At 41.4% G+C, this 22,869-nt stretch overlaps 2 protein-coding genes across 3 annotated transcripts; both read right to left on the reverse strand.

Moving 5' to 3' along the window:
* Window positions 1-525: 525 nt before the first annotated feature.
* On the reverse strand, window positions 526-6,195 carry mief1 (mitochondrial elongation factor 1). The gene is made up of 4 exons (XM_043679817.1): window positions 6,052-6,195; window positions 5,590-5,773; window positions 2,826-3,079; window positions 526-2,289 (listed from the first exon to the last, which is right to left on the reverse strand). The coding sequence occupies exons 1-4, from the start codon at window positions 6,193-6,195 to the stop codon at window positions 1,483-1,485; spliced, it is 1,389 nt and encodes a 462-aa protein (XP_043535752.1). The 3' UTR covers window positions 526-1,482.
* A 10,996-nt stretch (window positions 6,196-17,191) lies between these two features.
* Window positions 17,192-20,831, reverse strand: LOC122542267 (MIEF1 upstream open reading frame protein-like). 2 transcript variants are annotated; one of them, XM_043679820.1, is made up of 2 exons: window positions 20,757-20,831; window positions 17,192-17,471 (listed from the first exon to the last, which is right to left on the reverse strand). In XM_043679820.1, exon 2 carries the CDS (start codon window positions 17,402-17,404, stop codon window positions 17,192-17,194), a length of 213 nt encoding a protein of 70 aa, XP_043535755.1. In that variant the 5' UTR covers window positions 17,405-17,471; window positions 20,757-20,831. The 2 variants fall into 2 exon arrangements, with proteins under 2 accessions (XP_043535755.1, XP_043535753.1); XM_043679818.1 differs by lacking the exon at window positions 20,757-20,831 and adding an exon at window positions 20,133-20,681.
* Window positions 20,832-22,869: the final 2,038 nt, after the last annotated feature.

Below are 22,869 nucleotides of genomic sequence, written 5' to 3' on the forward strand. Positions count from 1 at the left end.
AGGAGCTTCACAGTATCTGAAAATCACCCGTATAGGGAATAGGAACTCATAATCAAGCAATTTGGAACCCTGAGATAAATCACAAGAACTGCAAGATAGAGCTAACAAAAGAACGTTTGTCTTCAAATACTGGGACATAGCAACACTTATCTGTGTATGGGAAAAGTTGAATCTGATGTGGTAAATCCCTGCAGAAAGAAAGCGATGCGATGCATTGGGACACATTTAACTCATGGGAAAGCACCATGCTGACTATAACCTCACTAATGGATACCTTCTTAGGCAGAACATTATTGTATTTGAAAAGGGCATCCAACAATCCTGGCAGCATTTGAACTGGAGAAGTAAATTTAGATGGGTTACCGCCATAATCACATATGTTTTGATTAAAGTGGGTGAACATTTCTCGATGAGGAGTACCGATGTTGCAAGATGTATAAATCATTATGGGATGGGTTATGACAGTAGCCCACACACAAAAAGCCTGCAAAACCACTTAGCTTGGTAATGAACAACAAAATCAGAAATGATAAATTAAACTTTTTTTTTTAAGTCTAACAAAAGAAACTTCTTCCTTCACAAATCATTGAACTTGCCATTTTACATAAAATTTATAGCAAAGTGACAGGCCATTTGTGCACACTGGGTCTGTGCCATTGTTTATGGTTTGCACAGTTTTATACTTTGTATTAGTTTTGACTTAAGTTGAATCTGAACCTAAACCAAATCATTATCATTGGCACTTTTGCTTTAAGTGGTAGATATAGCTCGGAAATGCCAATTTTCCTGCAGGTGAGAATAGCTGATATTTACTTCAGTGAGTTGGTAACTCTCCAGGGAAGTATGTTCAATGGAAAGACTCACCTCCATTCAGCTGCATACTTTTGAGGCAGCTGCAGTAGTGAAACGGGTGCTCACTCGAATTAAGTGGAAGGTAAAATTGCTCATGTGAACATCAAGTTGACTGCATTGTTTTAGAAGCTCTCAATTTGCATTTTTAAAATGCAGGCCCTGTTGATTTCTCGGTCTGCATTTCTTCAGTAATAATTCTAGACATTTACGTTTTCAAAAATAGAACCAGTAGAAAATATTATTGGAACTCAGTCAAATTGGCTTTATTGACAGCAACAATTTTGAAAATTCTGCTCAAGCCTTTCGAAGTGACATTTACTTTAAATCTTTACATTTTCAGTATTATGGGAAATGTGAACATTCATTTCACATTGGGTTCATTAAAAGGACAAAATACCGTTCAGCCCAAGCCTAATTGCCTTTTTTAAAGTAGTAAACAACACTGGAAGTCCTTTCCACAAGATCATTACTTCCCCTTTCATGCTGTTTCGGGTCACGATTACAAGTTTAGGAAATGCAAAATGAAGAGTCACCTGGCCAACAAGGTTATTAAATGGTTAAATGCACTCAAACTCAGTAATTCACTGAACCCTGATAAATATCAAATTATGAACCTACTATGAAATTAATTCATGTATTTAACAATGTTTCTGGTTCAGATAGGGAACAGTACAACATGTATCCCAACTCATCAATTTCTTCTTCTTTAAGTTCCAAAAACAGATTGACTTTGGTATCTAAACTGCATGGCAAGAAACCTTGCTCCAAGTAGCTTATAAGCTCTTTGAGAACCATCAGAAATTTATCAGACAGAAGATCTGGTGACCAGTCCGATTCCTTTGCACAACCATGGAGGATTGCGTTTGTCAGCTGACTGGCTGTCAACTTATTGAGAACAGGGCTGGACTTGCAGATGGCTTTCAGTATCTTCAGGCAGCAGCAGCGACAACCTCCATCCCTCTCATCCAGAGCTCGCAACTTGACGGTCTCCGCAGTTCGGAAGCTTTGCCGCCACATGTTTTCATACCGTCCATCCCGGTGCGGTTTGGCGATCAGCATATGCTCCTCCATCACGATCAGGGGCAAGAATTCAATAAATAATTTTTTACTGGTGTCGTACTGAACCTCTAAGGTCAGCATTTCGGAAGGGACCACTGGTCGAATGACAAGGTCCAGGACGCTGCCTATGGCTGGCCAGTTGATTGTCCCTGATAAGGCTCTGTCAAATGTCTCGTTTACGACTTTAGGCGAGAGGTAACCGCCGACAATGCAGCGGTCCCAGTAGCTGCTGCCGCGGGGGAAATATTCCATGTTTTCCCTGCGGACCAGCCAGAATCCAGGTACATTCATAATAGTCTCCTCCCCTGGGATTGCAGCCCAGAGGTTTTTTTCCAGGATCAGTGGAACCATCAACTGAACATGGTCTGCAGTGATCACCTAAAGAGACAAATTAAATTCAATTGATGGTAAAATCACTGCTAACTGTACTAAGATAAATATATACTAACATGCGAATGTTAAAAACATTAGTAATCAGAATAATAAAATCCCAAGTAGATCCGATGTACAGAAGAAGCCTGAAACAGCAGTTTGTGGGACTTTGCTGTATGAAACTTGGCTACACTTCAAAAATACCTAAGTGGCTGTAAACAGCTGAGGTTGTGAAAGGTAATTTTCTAAATGCAACTTCTTTCTTTCCTTTACTGTCACCATAACAATCAAAAAATCTAAAGCAGACTCATCTAATGACCCAAGCAGATTCTTACAGAAAGGCTAACATTGAAGCAAATCTTCTAATTTGGAGTCAGGAAATCAATTAAACCACTGCACTTCCACATCCTCATTGTAAAATTACTCTCTTCTTCCCAGGACATGCTGCACTTTACGCTACACGTCATTCCATAACACAGGAAATGGTCAAATGGTTCTGAATCTGTTCAATGCCACGCAATGGAATTAGGTTAAGCTCAAACCTGTAGATCGTCATACAGGCTGCCACTAAGATACATATCCCGGAGAGGCATATCAGGAAACTTGGCATGGATGAAATTTCGTAGTTCTGTGCAAATGTCCATAGCAGCCTGCTTGGCTCGGCTCATTTCTGCACTTGGAATGACAACGTGCTTACGATAATACACGAGTAGCTTATCCTGCATGGACAAGCGGAGTCGAGCTTTCTTCAAGTCCATTTGGGTTTTCTTGCTGGAAGCAGTGCCTTTGGAAGTACCTGTATTGAAACAAAACAGAGTAATTTCAACTGATTTATCTTACTTTTAATTTACATGTTATACACATGTCCAAACTGTATATTACATAAATTATTACGTTCAGTCGACCTTGCAGCAGGTAGAGAACTGAAACAGATGGTTTTCAGCTGCAAGTGAGAAAAGGGAAGCTTTTTTAAAAATGGAGATCATGTTTCAGTTCTATTGCAATGCTACAAACTGATCTTTACTCTCCTGGTCACAGAAGAGCATTACAAAGATTTAATGGGTTTTGCCATTCTATCACTCTTCTGCAAATTGAACATAATGGCTTGACTCTGTAAAATTAGTAATTATCATAACAATTTGCCTTTACAGTGTATACAATGTAGAAAGTGATTGCAAAGCACTTTACAAGACATGTAAGAGGAGACATAGTTGGCATGGTCTGAAGTGGCTTGAACAAGAGTTGAGAAAAGGAGATGAAATAGTTAGAAAGGGAGCAGAGTTTACGGCAGGGATAATGTTGGGAAAAAATTAACTTGATATCGAAGACAACTACAGGAGAGAAATATAAACACACCAGTACAATAATACACAAAAACTTTCCTTTTAATTTCCTTCTCTTATCTCTTGAAATGATAAAGATTTTTAATCAATAAGGGGTTCAAGGGCTATGAAAATAATGCAGGAGAGTGGAGATGTGGATCCTCAGTTATGAACTCATTGAATGGCAGAGCTGATTTGATAGAAGCAGAAATAGGCCATTCAGCTTACATCTTATGATCTAATGAAATAGATTATTTTAGTCATGTTAATGACTCTTACCTATGGTTGTTCATGTGATTGCACTTAAGAGCTAATATTTATCAGAGCTCTGTGGGAAAATGCAACAGTTTTATTCAAGGGAATGATGTCCACTGTTATGAATAAGTTAGACATTATAGAGAACGTTGTTGCTGAGAAATGCAATGCTTTGTTAGATAATAAAGTCAACACTTGCTGAAAATGAACATGGGCGGCATGGTGGCTCAGTGGTTAGCACTGCTGCCTCACAGCACCAGGATCCTGGTTCAATTCCAGCCTCGGGTGACTGTCTGTGTGGAGTTTGCACATTCTCCCTGTATCTGCATGGGTTTCCTCCCACAGTCACAAAGATGTGCAGGTCAGGTGAATTGGCCATGCTAAATTGCCCATAGTGTTAGGTGCATTAGTCAGAGGGTAATGGGTGTGTGTGGACTGGCTGGGCCCAAGGGCCTGTTTCCACACTGTAGGGAATCTAATCTAATCATGTCAGTGGAAAATACTGGCATTCCGTTTGGACTAAACATCCAGGTTAGAATTCTCTGTTGCAGTCAGCATCAATATCATAACCAAAGGATCAGAACGCACCTCTGTAGTTCTGCCACATCTGTAATACAGGGCGAGCGCAGTATCCACGGTTTCAGTTACCAGTGGTTTACCGTGACCAGAACATATTACAGGGAACATTCCAGAACCAGGAATCAAGGAGCTGCCAGGCAGGTAAATTTCTCATTTAAGTCAATAGGTTCACTACTATCCGTGGTTTCGGGCTTCTGCATCCTCAATGACAGCCGACACCAGCATGAGTGGAAAAGGTAAGACTGAAAGCAATCACATTCAGTTGGAATGTAACAGGACAGATACATAAAAGTGATGAAGGTGGCATATGGGATACTTGTCTTTGCTAGCCACGCATCAAGTTTAAGAGAAGGGAGGTGATACTGGAAATGTATAAAGCATTGGTTAGGCCACAACGTGAGTACTGCATGCATTGTATACTCCACATTATAGAGGAATGTGATTGCATTGGAGTGGGTGCAGAGAAGATTTACCAAGGTGCTTTGTGGGCTGGAGAGTTTCGCTTATGAAGAGTGATTCAACAGACTGGAGTTGTTTTCGTAGGGGCAGAGGAGATTGAGAGGGGATATGATTGAGATTTATAAAATTATGGGTGGCATAGATAGGGTAGACAGAAAGCAACTCTTCCCCTGGGTGGAAGGAACAATGACATGGTGCATAGATTTAAGATAAGGAGGTTTAGAGGCAATGAGAGGAAAAAAAAACTTTCACTTGAGAGTGGTGGGAATCTGGAACTCACTGCCTATAAGGGTGGTAGAGGCAGAAACCATCATAACATTTAAAAAGTATTTATGTGTGCACTTACAACGCCAATGTACATGAGACTATGGGAAAAGTGCTGCAAAATGGGATTAGAATAGTTAGGTGGTTATTTTTAACCGGTGTGGCCTCTATGGGCCAAAGGGTCTTTTTCTTCATCCTATGACTAAATATTAATTGGATGATCTGTTCTAGCCTCCCCAACAGAGCTCATCCCCGTCACGGATTCTAACCTTCAATCAATCTATATACAACAAAGACTATGGGGTTCTAATGACATCCTGGCTGTGATATAAAAGATCCCTATGTTCCACAAATGCATCAACGGAGATGTTCTTCTTCTAGAATTCTATAATGCCTTATACCAGCTGTATTCTCCCCAACAATTTACCTGCTTCAAAGCTCAAGCTGTCAGTTGGCAGGGTCTGAAGTGATCTGCTAACATTCATTTTCATATCCCTAGTCAATAAACGTGGCGATGACCCAATCCAGCTGGGCTCCTCCCAGCTTTGCTTCCCAGATCTCATATCCATTTTGCTGGGGCTGCTCGGGGCACTGATTGCCCGGTCATACATCTGCAAGAAATAGGTGAAAACAAATAATACTCATCATCTGCAGTTTGTGCAACATATACATTGCTTTCCAAACTAAAGCAACAGCAGACTGGAAGCCAATATTTATCAATAACAGCAGAGGAGATGGCAGAACGATACATGCTGGGGTCCTGGAAAAGGTTTATCAAAGGTGCACAGTTGGAAGCCAGTCTCTCTGCTGGAACTTAGAAACCAAGGAAGGTGTGGAGATTGAGGAGGAAGCAGTATTGGTAAGTGTTGGAAGAAACAAAGGTCCCTACCCTCTTAACAGCCAATGTTGCAATGCCCAACATAGCTGCTCCACCAACTCCTAGCACCAGCCTGGCATTTGAGAGGACAAAGTCAATAGCATTTCCAATCCCATTGTCTCCTTTCTTGTTTTTGCCTTCTCCGACACCAGCCATCTTGAATGGAGTACACCTGGAATTAAAAAAGACTGCAATTTAAATAATGTTCACTCCTACTTCAAATCAAAATTCTGAAAACAAATAAAATCCTCCAAATTTTTATGTTGGTATTTGTGGAGGAAGGAATTTCAACCAGGAACATTGCCAATTTGTCTTTACTGTCCCACCTATCTGGTTCATCAGAACAGGCTTAACTTAATGTGTCAGCTAACAAGAAACATGTAGAATTCCAGAACAGCACTGGAGTATCAGAGTAGTTTTTTTCTTAAAAAAAAACCCATAAAATATATTATTCATCATTGGAATGAGGGTCTCACTGGCATTTATTGTGTATGCCTATGCAACTGACTTTTTTAAAATGGACGTTGCTGCTGGGCATTTATTGCCTGTCCTTAGTTGCCCTTGAGAAGGTGGTAGTGAGTTGCCTCTTGAACCGCTATAGTCCATGTGCTGAAGCTACACCCACATTGCCATGAGGAAGGGAATTCCAAGATTCTAACCGAGTGACACTGAGGGAACAACAATGCATTTCCAAGTCATGATGGTGAGTGGCTTACAGGGGAATTTATAGGTGGTGGTGTTCCTAAATATCTGCTGCCCTTGTCCTTCTTGATGGAAGTGGTTGCAGGTTTGGAAGGTGGTGTCCAAGGACCTTTTGTGAATTTCTGCAGTTCATCTTGTAGATAGTACACACTACTGATGTCAAGCTTTGTGGTGGAGAGAGCATGTATTTGTGGATCCAGTGCCAATCAAGTGGGCTGCTTTGTCCTGGATGATGACAAGCTTCTGGAGTATTATTTTCTAGATAAATGGAGAATATCCCATCACACTCCTGACGTGTAGATGGCCGACAGCTTTGGGAGGCAGGTGGTGCTGCATATTCCTAGCCTCTGACCTGCTTTATAGTTGCTGTATTCACATGGCTAGCCCAGTTCACTTTCTGCTCAGTGGTTACTTCAGGATGTTGATGTTGCAGGGATTCAGTGATGGTAACACCACTGAACATCAAGGGGCAGTAGTTTAATTGTCTCCTATTGGAGATGGTTGTTGCCTGCCATTTGTATGGCAAAACATTATTTGCTACTTTCCAGCCCAAAATTGGATATTTCCAGCTCTTGCCACATTTGGATGTGGATTGCTTCAGTATGGGGATGGTGCTGAATATTGTGTGATCATCAGCACAATCATAACCAAACCCATTTCTGACCTTATGATGGAGGAAAGGTTACTGATGAAACAACTGAAGATGGTTGGGCCTAGGACACCTGCAGAAAGTCTCTAAAGCAGAGATGACCGACCTCCAACAACCATAAGATTTGGCTTGCTAGACCACTACAGAGTACGGAATACTTTGCTGCTGTGGGTCTGGAGTCACATGTTGGCTAAACTCCATGTAATCATTGCAGACTTCTTATCATGAAGGACCCGAATTCCCATTCAATTTATTAATGACTATCTCAATTGTTCTGATCTACCCAGCAAGTGGAAACATCTGCTCTGTAAATTCTATCAAACCTGATCATACTGCCCCTCTGTTGTCTCTTTTACAAATAAATGATCCATTCACTCTTTCCTGACTGACTCTCAATTACAGTAATCACTTTTGTACATATACAGTGCCCCTGTATCCTATTCATAATTGGAGGACTAGAACTGTTTGCAGTGCTCAGAGTTTGTCTAACCCAAGTTCAGTACAAGTTTAATGCAACACTGTGTTCCTAAATTTAGTGAGTTATATCTATATACTCCTAGACCCTTCTGTTTCCCATTTAACTTTACCAAAGTGAGTGTCTTCCTTATTCTTCTTAACAAAATTTATCACCTTACATCACGTTAACATTTATTTGACATTACAGGCACATTCTGCAAGTTTGTTAATGTGTTTCTGTATTATCTTGCAATCCTCCTCCATATTAACTATTCCCTCCAATTTTTGGTTACATCCACAAATTTTGAAATTGTGCTCCAGAATCCAAATCACTGGTCCCAGGACTGATCCTAATGGAACACCACTTCCCATCTTTTGCCAGTAGCCGAGTGACTAACTGTGGGCTTGCCCCGTTATCCAATGCCTCACTCCATGTGTTGCCACAATAACATGAGGAACGGTTGTAAAGTGAAAGAGTTAATGGGTGGTGTGGGGGAGTGGAGGGAGCGATGAAGGCCACAAACTTCTGCCACTGATGGTTAACATTCATTTACTTGATTTCATCAATGTGTGATCTTGTACACATGATTGGGAAAGATTGTTGAGCTCGCTTAAGAAAGTCCACAGGATAATGTAAGGATGAACAGGCCATGAGGTTCAAATGGTCTATGTCAGTCTTTACAAACCACGAGTTTCCCCTCTCCCTTGTACTCATACCCCTCTATTCACTTCTCTCTCAGCAAAACATCCAGACACGTCAATTCTGGCTGCTTTGGTGCTGAACCAGCATTCTAGCAAATTTAGAAAGTTCTATTTTATTGATAATTGAAGCCCAGAACGGATACCCCCGCAATTTCATCGACAGTGATTGAAGCCCAGAAAATATGTTAGCTTTGATTAGTCAATGGGTGCTGAACATTCTTCAGACATGACAGCAGGCCTGTCTCAATAGAATGCTATGCTCTGGGTTAGGGAGGGGAAACCTGTCTGGGAGCTTACTCCTCCCTGTTGTCTAACAAGACTTTGAAATGTCGTAGGTTGGATATGAATCTGTAATGACTGGATGTTTGGTGAATCTACAAACTGTCGGAAATAACTTGCATTTATGTCGCATCGAATATAACCATGGATGTCTGAAAGTGCTACAGCTGATAACAGTGACTACACTCCTAAATATTTTATGAAACATGGCAATCTCTTTGTGCACCATAAACTCCGCAAAATGCAACATGATAATGGCTGGATCATCTATTTCAGTGATATTGGTTGAGGAATGAACACTGGGCAGAATAATCACATGTATAGATAGGGTTAATGGTAGTTGCTTTTTCCCTGGGATAGGGGATTTCAAGAGTAGGGGGCACATTTTTAAGGTGACAGGAGAGAGAGATTTAAAAGAGATAGATGGGGCAAATTGTTTACACAGAAGGTGGTTTGTGCGTGAAATGAACTTTCTGAGAAAGTGGTGCATGTGGGTACAATTACAACATTTAAAAGATATTTGGATAAGTACATGAATAGGTAAGATTCGGAAGGATATAGTTCAGGAGCAGGCAGGTGGAATTAGTTTAGTTTGGGATTATGTTTGGCATGGACTGGTTGGAGCGAAGGGTCTGTTTCCATGCTGTATGACTCTCTGACATGATTGAAAGGAAAGAGTTTCTGTCATGACTGCTCCAGATTTATTCAATTAATAAATAGATTTTAAATTCCTCAGCTGCTTAATAAACGAAAAGGCTAGTCTCTGCATTGATGACAAATAACTACTGATATCATAAAAAACTACCTGGTTCACTCAAGTCCCTTTGGGAAGGTAATTTGCTATCCTTATATAAATTAGTCTAAACCAGAGTCCAGACTCACAACAAAGCAATCATTCTTAAACTGCCTTTTGAAATGACTCCGCAAGCCACTCCAGGAGATTCAAGAGGTGGTAACTCACTATCATCTCCTCATTAATGGGAGGAGGAGTTTACTGAAGAAGGATATCAGGAGGGCAGAAAGGGGGCATGAGATAGCCTTGGCTGAGAAGATTAGGGTGAATCCAAAGAGGTTGTTTAAGTCTCACAAACTTGATTGAGTTTTTTGAAGAAGTAACAAAGAGAATTAATGAGGGCAGAGCAGTGGACGTGATCTATCTGGACTTCAGTAAGGCGTTCAACAAGATTCCCCATGGGAGACTGGTTAGCAAGGTTAGATCTCATGGAATACAGGGAGAACTAGCCATCTGGATATAGAACTGGCTCAAAGGTAGAAGACAGCGGGTGATGCTGGAGGGTTGTTTTTCAGACCGGAGGCCTGTGACCAGTCGATGCCACAAGGATTGGTGCTGGGTCCACTACTTTTTGTCATTTATATAAATGATTTGGATGTGAGCATATGAGGTATAGTTGGTAAGTTTGCAGATGTCACCAAAATTGGAGGTGTAGTGGATAGCGAAGGTTACCTCCGATTTACAACGGGATCTTGGTCAGATGGGCCAATGGGCTGAGATGTGGCGGTTAGAGTTTAATTCAGATAAATGCGAGTTCCTGCATTTTGGGAAAACAAATCTTAGCAGGATTTATACACTTAATGGTAAGGTCCTAGGGAGTGTTGCTGAACAAAGAGACCTTGGAGTGCAGGTTCATAGCTCCTTTAAAGTGGATTCGCAGGTAAATAGGATAGTGAAGAAGGTGTTTGGTATGCTTTCCTTTATTGGTCAGAGTATTGAGTACAGGGGTTAGGAGGTCATGTTGCGGTTCAGAAAAGATTTACAAGGATGTTGCCAGGGCTGGAGGATTTGAGCTATAGGGAGAGGCTGAATAGACTGGGGCCGTTTCCCCTGGAGCGTCGGAGGCTGAGGGGTGAACTTATAGATTTATAAAATCATGAGGGGATATGGATAGGATAAATAGATCAAGTCTTTTCCCTGGAGAGTCCAGAACGAGAGGGCATAGGTTTAGGGTGAGAGGGGAAAAATATAAAATAACCTAAGGGGTAACCTTCTCACGCGGAGGGTGGTACATGTATGGAATGAGCTGCCAGAAGAGGTGGTGGAGGCTAGTACGATTGCAACATTTAAAAGGCATATGGATGGGTATATGAATAGGAAAGGTTTGGAGGGATATGGGCCAGATGCTGGCAGGTGGGACTAGATTGGGTTGGGATATCTGCTCGGCATGGACGAGTTTCCGTGACTCTATATTAAAGGAAAAAGAATAATTCAAGAGAGAGAGAATAGGACTCCTTAAGGACCAAAGTAGACATGTGTGTGGAACCGAAGGAGATGGGCGAGGTCCTCAATGAATATTTTTCCTCTGAGTTTACTGTGGAGAAAAACATGAAGACTTGAGAACTTTGGGAAGTTAGTGGCGATATCTTGGGGACAGTCCATATCACGGTAGAGGAGGTGTTGGACGTATTAGAATGTATGAAGGTAGATAAATCTCCTGGTCATAACCAGATAAAGCCAAGAACACTGCAAGAGGCTAGAGAAGAAATTACAGGAACCCTGGCTGATATTTTTGCATCATTGTTAGCCACGAGTGAGATCCTGGAAGACTGGAGGGTAGCGAATGTTGTGCCCTTATTCAAAAAGGACTGCGAAGAAAACCCTGGGAACTATAGACAAATAAGCCTAACATTTGTGGTAGATAAGTTACTTGAGAAGATTCTGATAAGATATACATGCATTTGGAAAGACAGGGTTTGATTAGGAGTAGCCAGTATGGCTTTGCGCATGCGAGATCATGCCTCACAAATTTGTTAGAGTTCTTTGAAGAAGTGATCAGGGAGGTTGAGAAGGGCAGGGGTAGACATAGTCTATGTTGATTTCAGTCAGGCCTTTTATAAGGTTACGTATGATAGGCTGCTCTGAAAGGTTAGATTGCATGGAATCCAGGCGTGCTGGCAATTAGATCCACAATTGGCTTGAAGGTAGGAGGCAGAGGATAATAGTGGAAGGATGCTTGTTTGACTGGAGGCCTATGACTCAGGGGTCAGTGCTGGGCCGATTATTGTTTGTTATCTATATCAATGATTTGGATGAGAATGTACAAGGCATGATTAGTAAGTTTGCAGATGACACTAACATACACGGTATTGTGGACAGTGAGGAAAATTGCAGCTGGACCTTAATCAGCTGGGGGAGTGGGCCAAGAAATGGCAAATGGAGTTTAATATAGATAAGTGTGAGAACTTGCATTTGGGAAAAGTCAAATAGAGTTATAGAGTCATTGAGATGTACAACATGGAAACAGATCCTTCAGTCCAACTTGTCTATGCCCACCAGATATCCCAACCTAATCTAGTCCCATTTGCCAGCACTTGGCCCATATCCCTCTAAACCCTTCCTATTCATATACCCATCCAGATGCTTTTTAAATGTTGCAATTTTCCAGCCTCCACCACTTTCTCTGGTAGCTCATTCCATAAATGCACCACCCTCTACATGAAAAAGTTAGATCCCTTTTATGTCTTTCCCCTCTCACCCTAAACTTAAGCCCTCTAGTTCTACACTCCCCCACCCAGGGAAAAGACTTTGTCTATTTATCCTATCCATGTCCCTCATGATTTTATAAACCTCTATAAGGTCACCCCTTCGATGCTGTAGGGAAAACAGCCCCAGTCTAATCAGCCTCTCCCTTAAGCTCAAAAATCAAGGTAGGAGTTTCTTGGTAAATGGTAGGGCCTTAAGGGACCTTGGCGTTCAGGTGCATGTTTCTCTGAAAGTGGAATCACAGGTCAACAGGGCAGTGAAGAACACTTTTGGCCTTTGTCAGCCAGAGCACAGAGTATTGGGAAGTTATGTTGTAGTTGTTCAAGATATTGGTGAGGCTGCACTTGGAGTATTGTGTTCTGTTTTGATCAGCTTGTTATAGGAAGGATGTTATTAAACTGGAAAGAGTGCAGAAGAAATTTACAAGGATGTTGACAGAACTCAGCGGTCTGAGTTATTGGGAGAAGTTGGACAAGCTAGGACTTTTTTCTTTAGAATGTAGGAATTGGGGGGCTCTTATCGGAGTGTATAAGATCATGAACGGCATGGATAGGGTAAATCGAGGATGAGAGGACATCAGTGTAAAGTTAGAGGGGAAAGAATAAAAGGGAACCTGATGGGCAATCTTTTTACACAGAGGGTGGCACACATAGGGAGTGAGCTGCCAGAAGAAATTGTTGAGGTAAGTACATTAACAACATTTAAAAAGCATTTGAACAAATTTTTTCAAAATTCATTTGTGGGACTTTGAGCTGGGCCAGCATTGATAGCCCATCCCTATTTGCCCTTGAGAAGGTGGTGGTGAGCTGCCTTCTTGAATCGATGCAGTGCACTTGCTGTGGGACAAATACGTGGGTAGGAAAGGTTTGGAAGGATATGGGCCAAGTCCAGAGAAGTGGAGTTAGCATAGATGGACATATTGGTTGGCATGGACCATACAGTCATAGAGTCATAGAGATGTACTGCATGGAAATAGACCCTTAGGTCCAACCCGTCCATGCCGACCTTTGGGCCAAAGGGCTTGTCGCTATGCTGTTGGACTCTATGACTCAAAGAAATGTTAGGCTTGACCATCTTCCCTAAACAAATGAAGACAAAATTGAGATGCACACCTTTTGCCTTAATGTCAGTCTATAATTGAACATTACTGTCATGTACAAGTTGCTACTTGCTTGGTCTCATTCTATAAAGCCAAATGCAATTGGACCTACTTATAGTTTCATCAGTCTGCAATTACACTTTCAGATGATGACAACTTTGAACCTCTAGCTCTCTATTGTTCACAACCTTCAGTGTCCATTTCCAGAAAACATATAATCTCAGTCTTTGTCCACATTAAATTCTATTTGGCCCAACACCCTCCTCCCCACCCACCTACATTATTTTGAATTTTGTCACAGGCCTTCTTGATATTTACCAACCACCTGATGTATGTTTTTTTCCCACAAAGTTATACTCAAATCAGCACACAGTATTCTAAATTGTGGTTTAATTTCTACCCTTGATTTAAATTCTATGCCACTAGAGTTTGTTTCATGTTTATACCAGCACTCACCATTTCTGGTAAACCAATGACAGAACAGGCATTGAACACATGTGGCATCTTTATGTTCCCATTCCTAGTTTATCCCCTCAAAAATGTACTACTACACACTTCTCCACATCAATCACCACCTAACCAACCACTAACCTGCTCATCTTCTCCTGAAATCTTCAGCCTTCATCATGCCAGAGGGGATACATACAATAACACTTCAATGACTCCGCTCATCAAAATTCTTCACTACCTGCTTTTGACAAGGTATCTTCACACACTCTCTTCATAACCATCTGAGACAGGCAAAAATTTGGTCTCAAAAACCTGTTGAGGTTGAGGTCATTGGAAAACTAAATGACCAGGTGATTTTGCTTGAGGAACTAACATTGCCGAGTGCACTCCCCTCAATGAAATAATGCCATGGATATTTTTACATCAAACTGAAAATACTGACAGAAAATACACATCCATGACTCACTTCCTGATTCACGAAAGCCTGTCCAATATCTACAAGGCACAAGTCAAGAGTGTGATGAAATATCCTCCACTTGCCTGGATGAATACATCTTCTGTGCAGGGCTTATGCCCGAAACGTCGATTTTCCTGTTCCCTGGATGCTGCCTGACCTGCTGCGCTTTTCCAGCAACACATTTTCAGCTCTGAATACATCTTCAACAATTTGCAAAAAGCTAAACACCATCCTGGACAAAGGAGTCTGCTTGATTAGCACCGTATCCACAAACATCCACTTCCTCCACTACCAACTCTCAATAGCAGCAGCGTGCACCATCTACAGGATGCACTACAGAAATGCAAAGATGCTCAGACAGTACCTTCCAAACCTGCATCTTCTGCCACCTAGAAGGACAGGGCAGAAGATACATGGAAACACCACCACTTTCAGCTACCCCTCCAAGTGACTCACCATCCTGACATGGAACTAGATCTCTAATCCTTCCAGCATCACTGGGTCAAAATCCTGGTAACTCACTCTTCAACAGCACCATCAGTGCCCCTGTACTACATGGACAATAGTGGTTCAAGCTGGCAGCTCTTAAGGGCAACTAAGGACGGACAATAAATACTGGCCTACCCAGTGATGCCTACAACTTGCAAATGAACAATCTAATCGAATGTTAGGACAAATTGAAGGAACGGAATGGCCTACGTTTGTTCCAATAAGTCGCAGACATAAGCTAGGGAACAGTCAGGGTTCCTTTGATTGTAAAATGCCCAGCAGTCTACTGGAGGGTTTTCTTAAGCCATTTTGTACTGGAACCAACACTTCACTTGGCTGTGATGGCTGAGCAAGGCTGCTGGAGTATGTGGGCTATGTGGGAGGTATGACAAACTTTTCTGCACCTGTAGAACTTTACCTCATCACTTCAATCAGCAAACAAAAAGAGTTAAAAAACATGCAATTCAAATAAACCATTGGAATCTAGGCATGACAAATACTATTCTAAAAATTTGTATTTCTTTATCACATGATACTTTGCAGATGTTCCATACAAAGAACTATAAAACTGTGTAGCTAACAAATTGTTAAGACGAATCAGGTTTTAATTTGTAAGAATTATCATAAATTTACAGATCACAACATGCTGATCACGTTATTAAAGACAAACCTATGCACAGAGAGAGAGAGAGAGAGAGAGAGAGAGAGAACTAAACCCAGGTAAATTATTTATTCCCATTTTTATCTGAATTCAATGGTTGGCTTTTACTCATGCCTCTCTTGAAAGTGTTGAGTCACACTGGCTAATGTCTCCATTACAGCTGATCAAAGCTCTGGAGGAAACTCATGACTGTCTTTTCTCATTAAGCCACGATTACCTCAGCTACTGTCCATAAGACCATAAGGTGCAGGAGCAGAATTAGGCTATTCGACCCATCGAGTCTGATCCACCATTCGGCCATGGCTGATATATTTTGCAACCCCCATTCTCCTGTCTTCTCCCCATAACCCTTGATCCCCTTAACAATCAAGGATCTATCTCTGTCTCAAATATGTTCAATGACTTGGCCTCTACAGCCCTCTGCAGCAATAAGTTCCATAGAATTTCTTCAGCCAGAAGATGGTTAGTCTTTCTCATCTCAGTTCTCAATGGTCATCTCATCACTCTGAGGCTGCACCCTCTGGTCCTAGTGTCTCCTTCCAGTGGAAACATTTTCTCCATGTCCACACTATCCAGGCCCCAGGGATAATTTTTGTAAGCCTTCTCTGGACCCTGTCCAATGCCAGCATATCCTTCCTTACGTACGGGGTCCAAAACTGCTCATTGTATTCCAAATATAGTCTGACCAGAGCCTTATATAGCCTCAGTAGTACATCTCTTCTTTTGTATTCTAGCCCTCTTGAAATTAATGCTAATACTGCATCTTCCTTCCTCACCACTAACTGAACCTGTATGTTAAATTTAAGTGCCTTTGTACTTCAGATGTTTGAAATCTTTCTCCATTTAGAAAATAGTCATCAAGTTCAGGGATCAAAGCTCAAATTTTTGATTGAATAGGTTAAGTTCCTAAAAGTTCTTGAGTTTTTAAATAAAATATAAAGAAAAACAGCAATTCCCCAACTGAACCTGCTGCTCCTCATCCTACAAACAGCTGAGCAGTCTCAATCTCAATTACTTATTTTCTTTTTACTGATCATGCATATATTTATCGTTGTAAAAGGTTTTTAACATGATGTGTTGAGATAGTCTTTATAGTAAAATGAAGGAAATCAATGTGAAATCAGCCCAACAACAGGCCAGGAAAACGGAGCTGAGCAGCCTGATGGTTGCTCAAGGCATGTGACTTCGAGTTCAGCAAAGTCCACTCAGCTTCAGGAAAAAAATTAGAGGGACCGTAGGGCCTGGGTGAGGAAGCTGTGAAACAGTGAAAAAGACCTAGACTGTTTTGTTAGAAAGGAGCTATCCAATCCTCTCTGAAAGCCACAACTGAACCTGCCATCACTACATTCTCTGGCAATGCAGTTCAGATCCCAATCATTTGCTACGTTAAAATGATTTCATGTCAGCACTGGGTCTTTTGACAATCACCTTATGAACATCATGCAGAATTTCTATTTGGAGTTACTCAACAGTGATGAGCAAAGGGAACCTTACTGTGGTTGATCATGTAACTCCCACCTACACCTCAATTAAACCAAACGTAAAACTTTCCAGTCTGTAAGAATCGTTTTCACATTTGACAATCCATTTTCCACTGTGGCCATACAGAATGTCTAACCAAAAGATTTTAAGAAACAAAACAGTGGCAATAATTACTTTTAAAAAAGACATACCCAGAAGTGTGAAAATAGACGTGTTTAGGCCCTAGATTAAACCAGACCTCCGAGCTTGTTCGCGAGAAAATAGATGCCTTTCTCCAGTTGCTTAACTTTCTCTTTCTCACTGGTAAGGTGCTGATTCTTTCTGAACTCCCTTCTGATGAATGTGTAGTAGTAATCTCGGTCAGTGTACTGGAGATTGCGTCCCTCACGCAGGAGAGCTCGATAAAGATTCAACACTGCTACACGTGACCAGGTCGCCATGACAAGAAATATCTAGCAGGAAAACTGGCACTGTTCCCCAATCAATGTGAAGTTATTGTTGCCATACCTGAGGGAGAAAAAAAAAGAAAAATTGTTTTCTCTCAACAGCTCAGATCAATATAATAGAACGCACAGCACAGAAACTGGCCAGTTGGTCCAAATGGCCTATGCTGGGGTCCCTCAAACCTACTAGGCAAAAGTGAAGACTGCAGATGCTGGAAATCAGAGTTTAGATCAGAGTGGTGCTGAAAAAGCACAGCAGGTCAGGCAGCATCTGAGGAGCAAGAAAATCGACGTTTTGGGCATGAAGGGCTTTTGCCTGAAACGTCCATTTTCCTGTCCCTCAAACCTACTTTGCCTGATCAAAATGTTCCCTTTCTTTTTCTTTCCTACATCAAACTTTCCTTAAAGGCATCTATCTAATTCACCCTCAAGTATAGTATTTGCTAGCACGTTCCACATTCTGACTGCTTGCAATAAAGTTTCCATCGAATGTCTTATTAATAATTACCATATGTTTATGCCCTCCGGTATTGGACTTGCCCACAAGTGGAAACATCTTTCCTATATTGATCTTGAAAAATCCCTTCATACCTCTCACAGGTCACTACCCAAAATACTCTTGTCTAAAATAAGCTGCAGCCTGTTCAGTCCTTCCTGAAAAGGTATAAGCTCTCCATTTTGACATCATCACAGGAAATCTTTACCCACACCCTCGTCAATGCCTCCCTTTTTTTGCAATATTCAGACAAATTTGAAAACAATTTTCATTATCAGTAAATATCTTGGTATTCCACTTTAAAGTGCCATTTGCATGGCAAACAACTGCCACAAGAACCAGAGGTGATAAAATTTATCTGTAATTCAGTGAATATGATAATCTGGAATTCATTGCTTGAAAGTGAGCAGAATTAGCACTACCTAAAACCCCCACTGTCAACACCCTGTATGGATATCAATATTGTCAAAGAGTAGTTTTCTTAGTTGTACACAACTTAAGTACTTGATGGAAAAATTTTAGGTGAGAGGAGAAAGATTTAAAAAGGGACCAGAGGGGTAACTTTTTCCATACAGAGGGCAGTTCATATGTGTAATGAACTGCCAGAGGAAGTGGCAGGTACAGTCACAACATTTAAAAGACGTTTGAACAGGTACATGAATAGGAAAGGTTTAGAGGGATATGGGTCAAATCCAGGCAAGTGGCACTAGTTTAGTTTGGGAAACTTGATTGGCATGGACAAGATCTGTTGCTGTGCTGCACGACTTCATGTTTCTATAGTGGAAGCAGATTTGATAATACTTTCAAAAGAGAATTGTAGAAATACACAAAACAGAAAAGAAATTTCAGAAGAGTGAAATTAATTTGATAGCTTTCGTCAAAGCAGCAGCACAACTGACTGAATGGCCTCCTATCCCACAGTTATCATTCTATAATGATGTGAAATTTTAACACAGACTTCCTGCCAGGCAGTTTTCTTTTCTCTCTGCTTTGGTGGTCATGTGAGACAACATGTTCACTCCATACCAGGCTGGGCGACAAATGGCTGCACGTTTGCCACATGGTAATAGGATTGGTAATCAGAGATTACTTTCAAAAGGTACAAAGTACACTGGCAAAAGCATTAAGGTGCAATTCTTATAACCCTCGTGATGCCCCCAACCCCTAGACTGAGATGCTCGTTCGAGTCCCACCTGCCCTCGAGGTACATAACAACATTTTTGAACAAGCTCATTAGAAAAAAAAGGTTAGTTTTTAAAAAAATAAAAATTTAACGTACATTTCTTACACAATAGTTCCTCTTACAATGATTTGTTGGCAATATCCACAACATCAGAACACCGTTCTCCTAATCCTCTATCTCAATGCCATAATCCTGTTTTCTCCCCATATCTCGGTCTAAAAATGTATCAATCTTTTTCTTGAATGCATACAATAATTTGATCTCCACAACTTTCTGTGGTAGAAAATCCACAGTTTCAGTATCCTTAAGTGAAGATAATTTTCCTCATCTCTGTACTAAATTGGAGGGGCCAGTGTTGGACTGGGGTGTACAAAGTTAAAAATCACACAGCACCAGGTTAAGAACTAACTTTCATAGCACTGCTACTTCATCAGGTGGTTGAAGGAGCAGCGCTCCAAAAGCCAGTGCTTCCAAATAAACCTGTTGGACTATAACCTGGTGTTGCATGATTTTTAACTCTGTCCTAAATAGCCTACTCTATATTATGAGACCATGACCCCCTATTCTAGAATAAGTGAGGGATAAGCTTGTTCCTGGATAGGACAGAATAAGATGCAGTGGGGAAAGAGAAGAGAACAGGCATTAATCCCATTTGCACACATTTTCACATCTTAAGAGGTTTCAACACCAATCAAATCAAGCCAGTACATATGCCTTTAACAAAATCTCATCTTTCTCAGTCTGGGGCTCTCTAAACTGAAATTGATGAGTAGATTTTTCCAACAGATGGCAGGTACATTTCCTGCATTATCTTATCTCTGTAAATTCAGATTTCTCACTTAAACTGTTAGTTTTCCTTGAGGACAATCTCCTCACTGCCCTTACTTACCATACACATTTTACTTCCATAACCTCTATTCATTTATAGACTGTTCAACACATTCAGCTTCAAACAGACATAGAAAAGTCCTGCAAATTTAGCAAAAGATTGATGATTTGAGGCACATCTGCAAATAGGCAACAGCTCTAAAACAAAAACTACATACCTTAACATGACTCATAACTTTTGACCTTGGTCCAGAAAGAGTTATAGCTTCACAGAAGGAAAACAAAGTAGATCACTCGCCCTTTCACTTCACAAAGGTTAAATGACCGATTGGCTGCAGGCATTACAGCCTTGTCAGAGTCACAAATATCTCAAACAGGAGTTGTTCGTTAAGCCAAAGTCTGAATTGACAAGGCCCCCTCTAATTATTCCTCTGGGCTTTGATGTGTGTCAATGTGAGCTTGGCAAAACTCGGAGTGGGAATCAGAATCTTAAACAAATGGACGTGAGATGATGAAAGGGGTGAAACTCCATTAACAACGGACGGGTCGCGTTTTTTAATATAAATATAAAAGTTGCCCAGAATGTGGCCCTCAGGCCACATGTCCCGTCCTCCCAGACCGATGATTGGTCGCTGGCTTCACGGTGCCGTTCCCCGATTGGCCCAAACCTTTGTCAATCATCTGCCCAGCGGGCCAATGGAATTGACGGTGGAGGAGATCCCCCATTTCATCGCCGCTCCGTGATTTATTACGAGCGACCACCCGATGCCAACAGGCCTGACCGGATTCCGGTGCCTGAACCGCAAAACGAGGACAATTAACGTGAACATTTTATCTTTTACCTTTCGGCATTTGCCCGCTCCCAGCTTCCGCGGACGGACAATATGGCATCAAGCAATCTCCGCAATTACTTCCGGGTCACGTCTTACGTCACAGCGTGGGGCATACAGGGGGTGTGGTCAGCCTTTGCTGTCAATCAAACTGGAGGCTCTGGTTCTAACGGCAGTAGCTCTCTGCAACCACACCACAATGCAATCTCCATGGCTACCTCTCTCTTTCCTAGGGCAGGGAGTACACAGGGTCACTCCATGCTAAAACAAAGCAAAGAACTGCAAATGCTGGAAAGCTGAATCAAAAACGGAAGTGGTTAGAGAAATTCAGCAAATGGGGCACCATCTATGGGAGAGGGAAAGCGGAGTTAACATTTTGTGTCCAGTGACTCCTTTTGAGCTCTCTGGCATTCGCAGGTCTTTGTTTTATTTTAGTGCAAGTGACCCTGTGCACTCCCTCCTCTAGAAAAGTAGACATGCAAGTAGACATGGAGAACCTGCAGATGAACCGTGTAGGCTGAAAATCTGGAACAAAAGCAGAAATTTAGCAGGTCTGGCAGCATCTGTGGAGAGAGAAATTCGAGCTAATATTTCGAGTCCAGTGACCCTTGTTCCAAAGACAGTGGCTCTCTGCAATCACCCTGCAGGGAGCATTCCATGGCTACCTACACACCTCTGCTTTCTGGATGAAACAGTAGACAGGATCTTGTCCACACTAAATAAAACAAACAAATGTGGATAGGATTTGGAGATGCCTGTGTTGGATTGGGGTGTACAGTTAAAAATCACACAACATCAGATTATAGTCCAACAGGTTTAATTGGAAGCATAGCTTTCGGAGCGTCGCTCTATCAGCAGGTGGTTGTGGAGGACACAATAGTTGGACAATAACCTGGTGTTGTGTGATTTTTAAAAATGTAGGTATGGCTGCATCTGTGGAGGGAAAACAGAATTAATGTTTCTTTACAACTTTAGATGCTGCTAGACCTGCTGATTTTCTGGGGAAATTTCTGTTTTTGTTTGTCAGTCTACATTAGGTCAGTTTGCTAGCATCATTATAGCCTTTACCCCACGGAGTAGGCCGTTGGTTAGATCAGTTGACTGAACAACTGAGCAATGCAAAATGATGCCAACAATGTGGATTCAATGCTGGGCTGAGGTTACCATGATGGACTCTCCTTAATTTTTCCCCCTTTCCTGAGACGTGGGTGACCCTCAGGTTAAACCACCACCAGTCTCTTTCTCTCTCTAATGAGACAGAAGCCCCATTATTCAGTAGGACTGTTGTGACTGTACTTTTACCTGTAGAGGTTTGTGGGTTTAAGCCCCAATCCACAAAAATTGAGGAAATAAAACAAGGGCTTTTTGAGTGAGGGATCTCTCCATGAAAGATTTAAATTCTGTTATATTATTCGTAAAGAGCTAGGGTTTAAAAGATAAATGAGGATTTGACCTCTGTATTCCATTTTCCTTACATTCTCCACTCTCCCTCAGCTGTGTCTTGTTAGCTTTGCTTTCAGCAGAATGGTCCCATTATCTCTTTTTCACACTTCCACCTAATTCTCTGTCTCTCTTTCACTACAATTATAAGTGTCCTTGTGATTTCCTCTGGGCACCCACACAATCTGTCCCATTTGCACCTCCCTCTGTATACAGTACCATTTTCCAGTTTGTTTCACTTCCAAAGAAGAGTCATACTGTACTCAGATCATGAACTCTGTTTCTGTGTTCACAGATGCTGCCAGACCTGCTGTATTCCTCTCGCACTTTCTGTTTTTATCTCAGAACCATGGTATTTTTCTCCTACTGAAATGTTCATCCAGGCTGCTGCTGAGTGCCAAATAGTGTACCAATGTCTGTAAGATTCAAACATTCTAAACCAATTTAATGCTGCATAAACTTGGGAAAAAATAATGAAATAGAGCCAGAGAGAGAGAGAGTAAAACTGAGTGAATCAAACAAAATAATATGACTACCACCATAGCAATATGTGCACAGCTACACACCATGATGAATTTGAATGTTGATAATATCACAGAGGTATTTGAGAAATTGAAACAAAAGTGCAAAGTGACATTCAATATAAGAACCTAAGAACGGTGGCATGGTGGCTCAGTGGTTAGCA

This window comes from Chiloscyllium plagiosum, chromosome 39 (genome assembly GCF_004010195.1).
Source record: "Chiloscyllium plagiosum isolate BGI_BamShark_2017 chromosome 39, ASM401019v2, whole genome shotgun sequence".
Lineage (NCBI taxonomy): Eukaryota > Metazoa > Chordata > Chondrichthyes > Orectolobiformes > Hemiscylliidae > Chiloscyllium > Chiloscyllium plagiosum.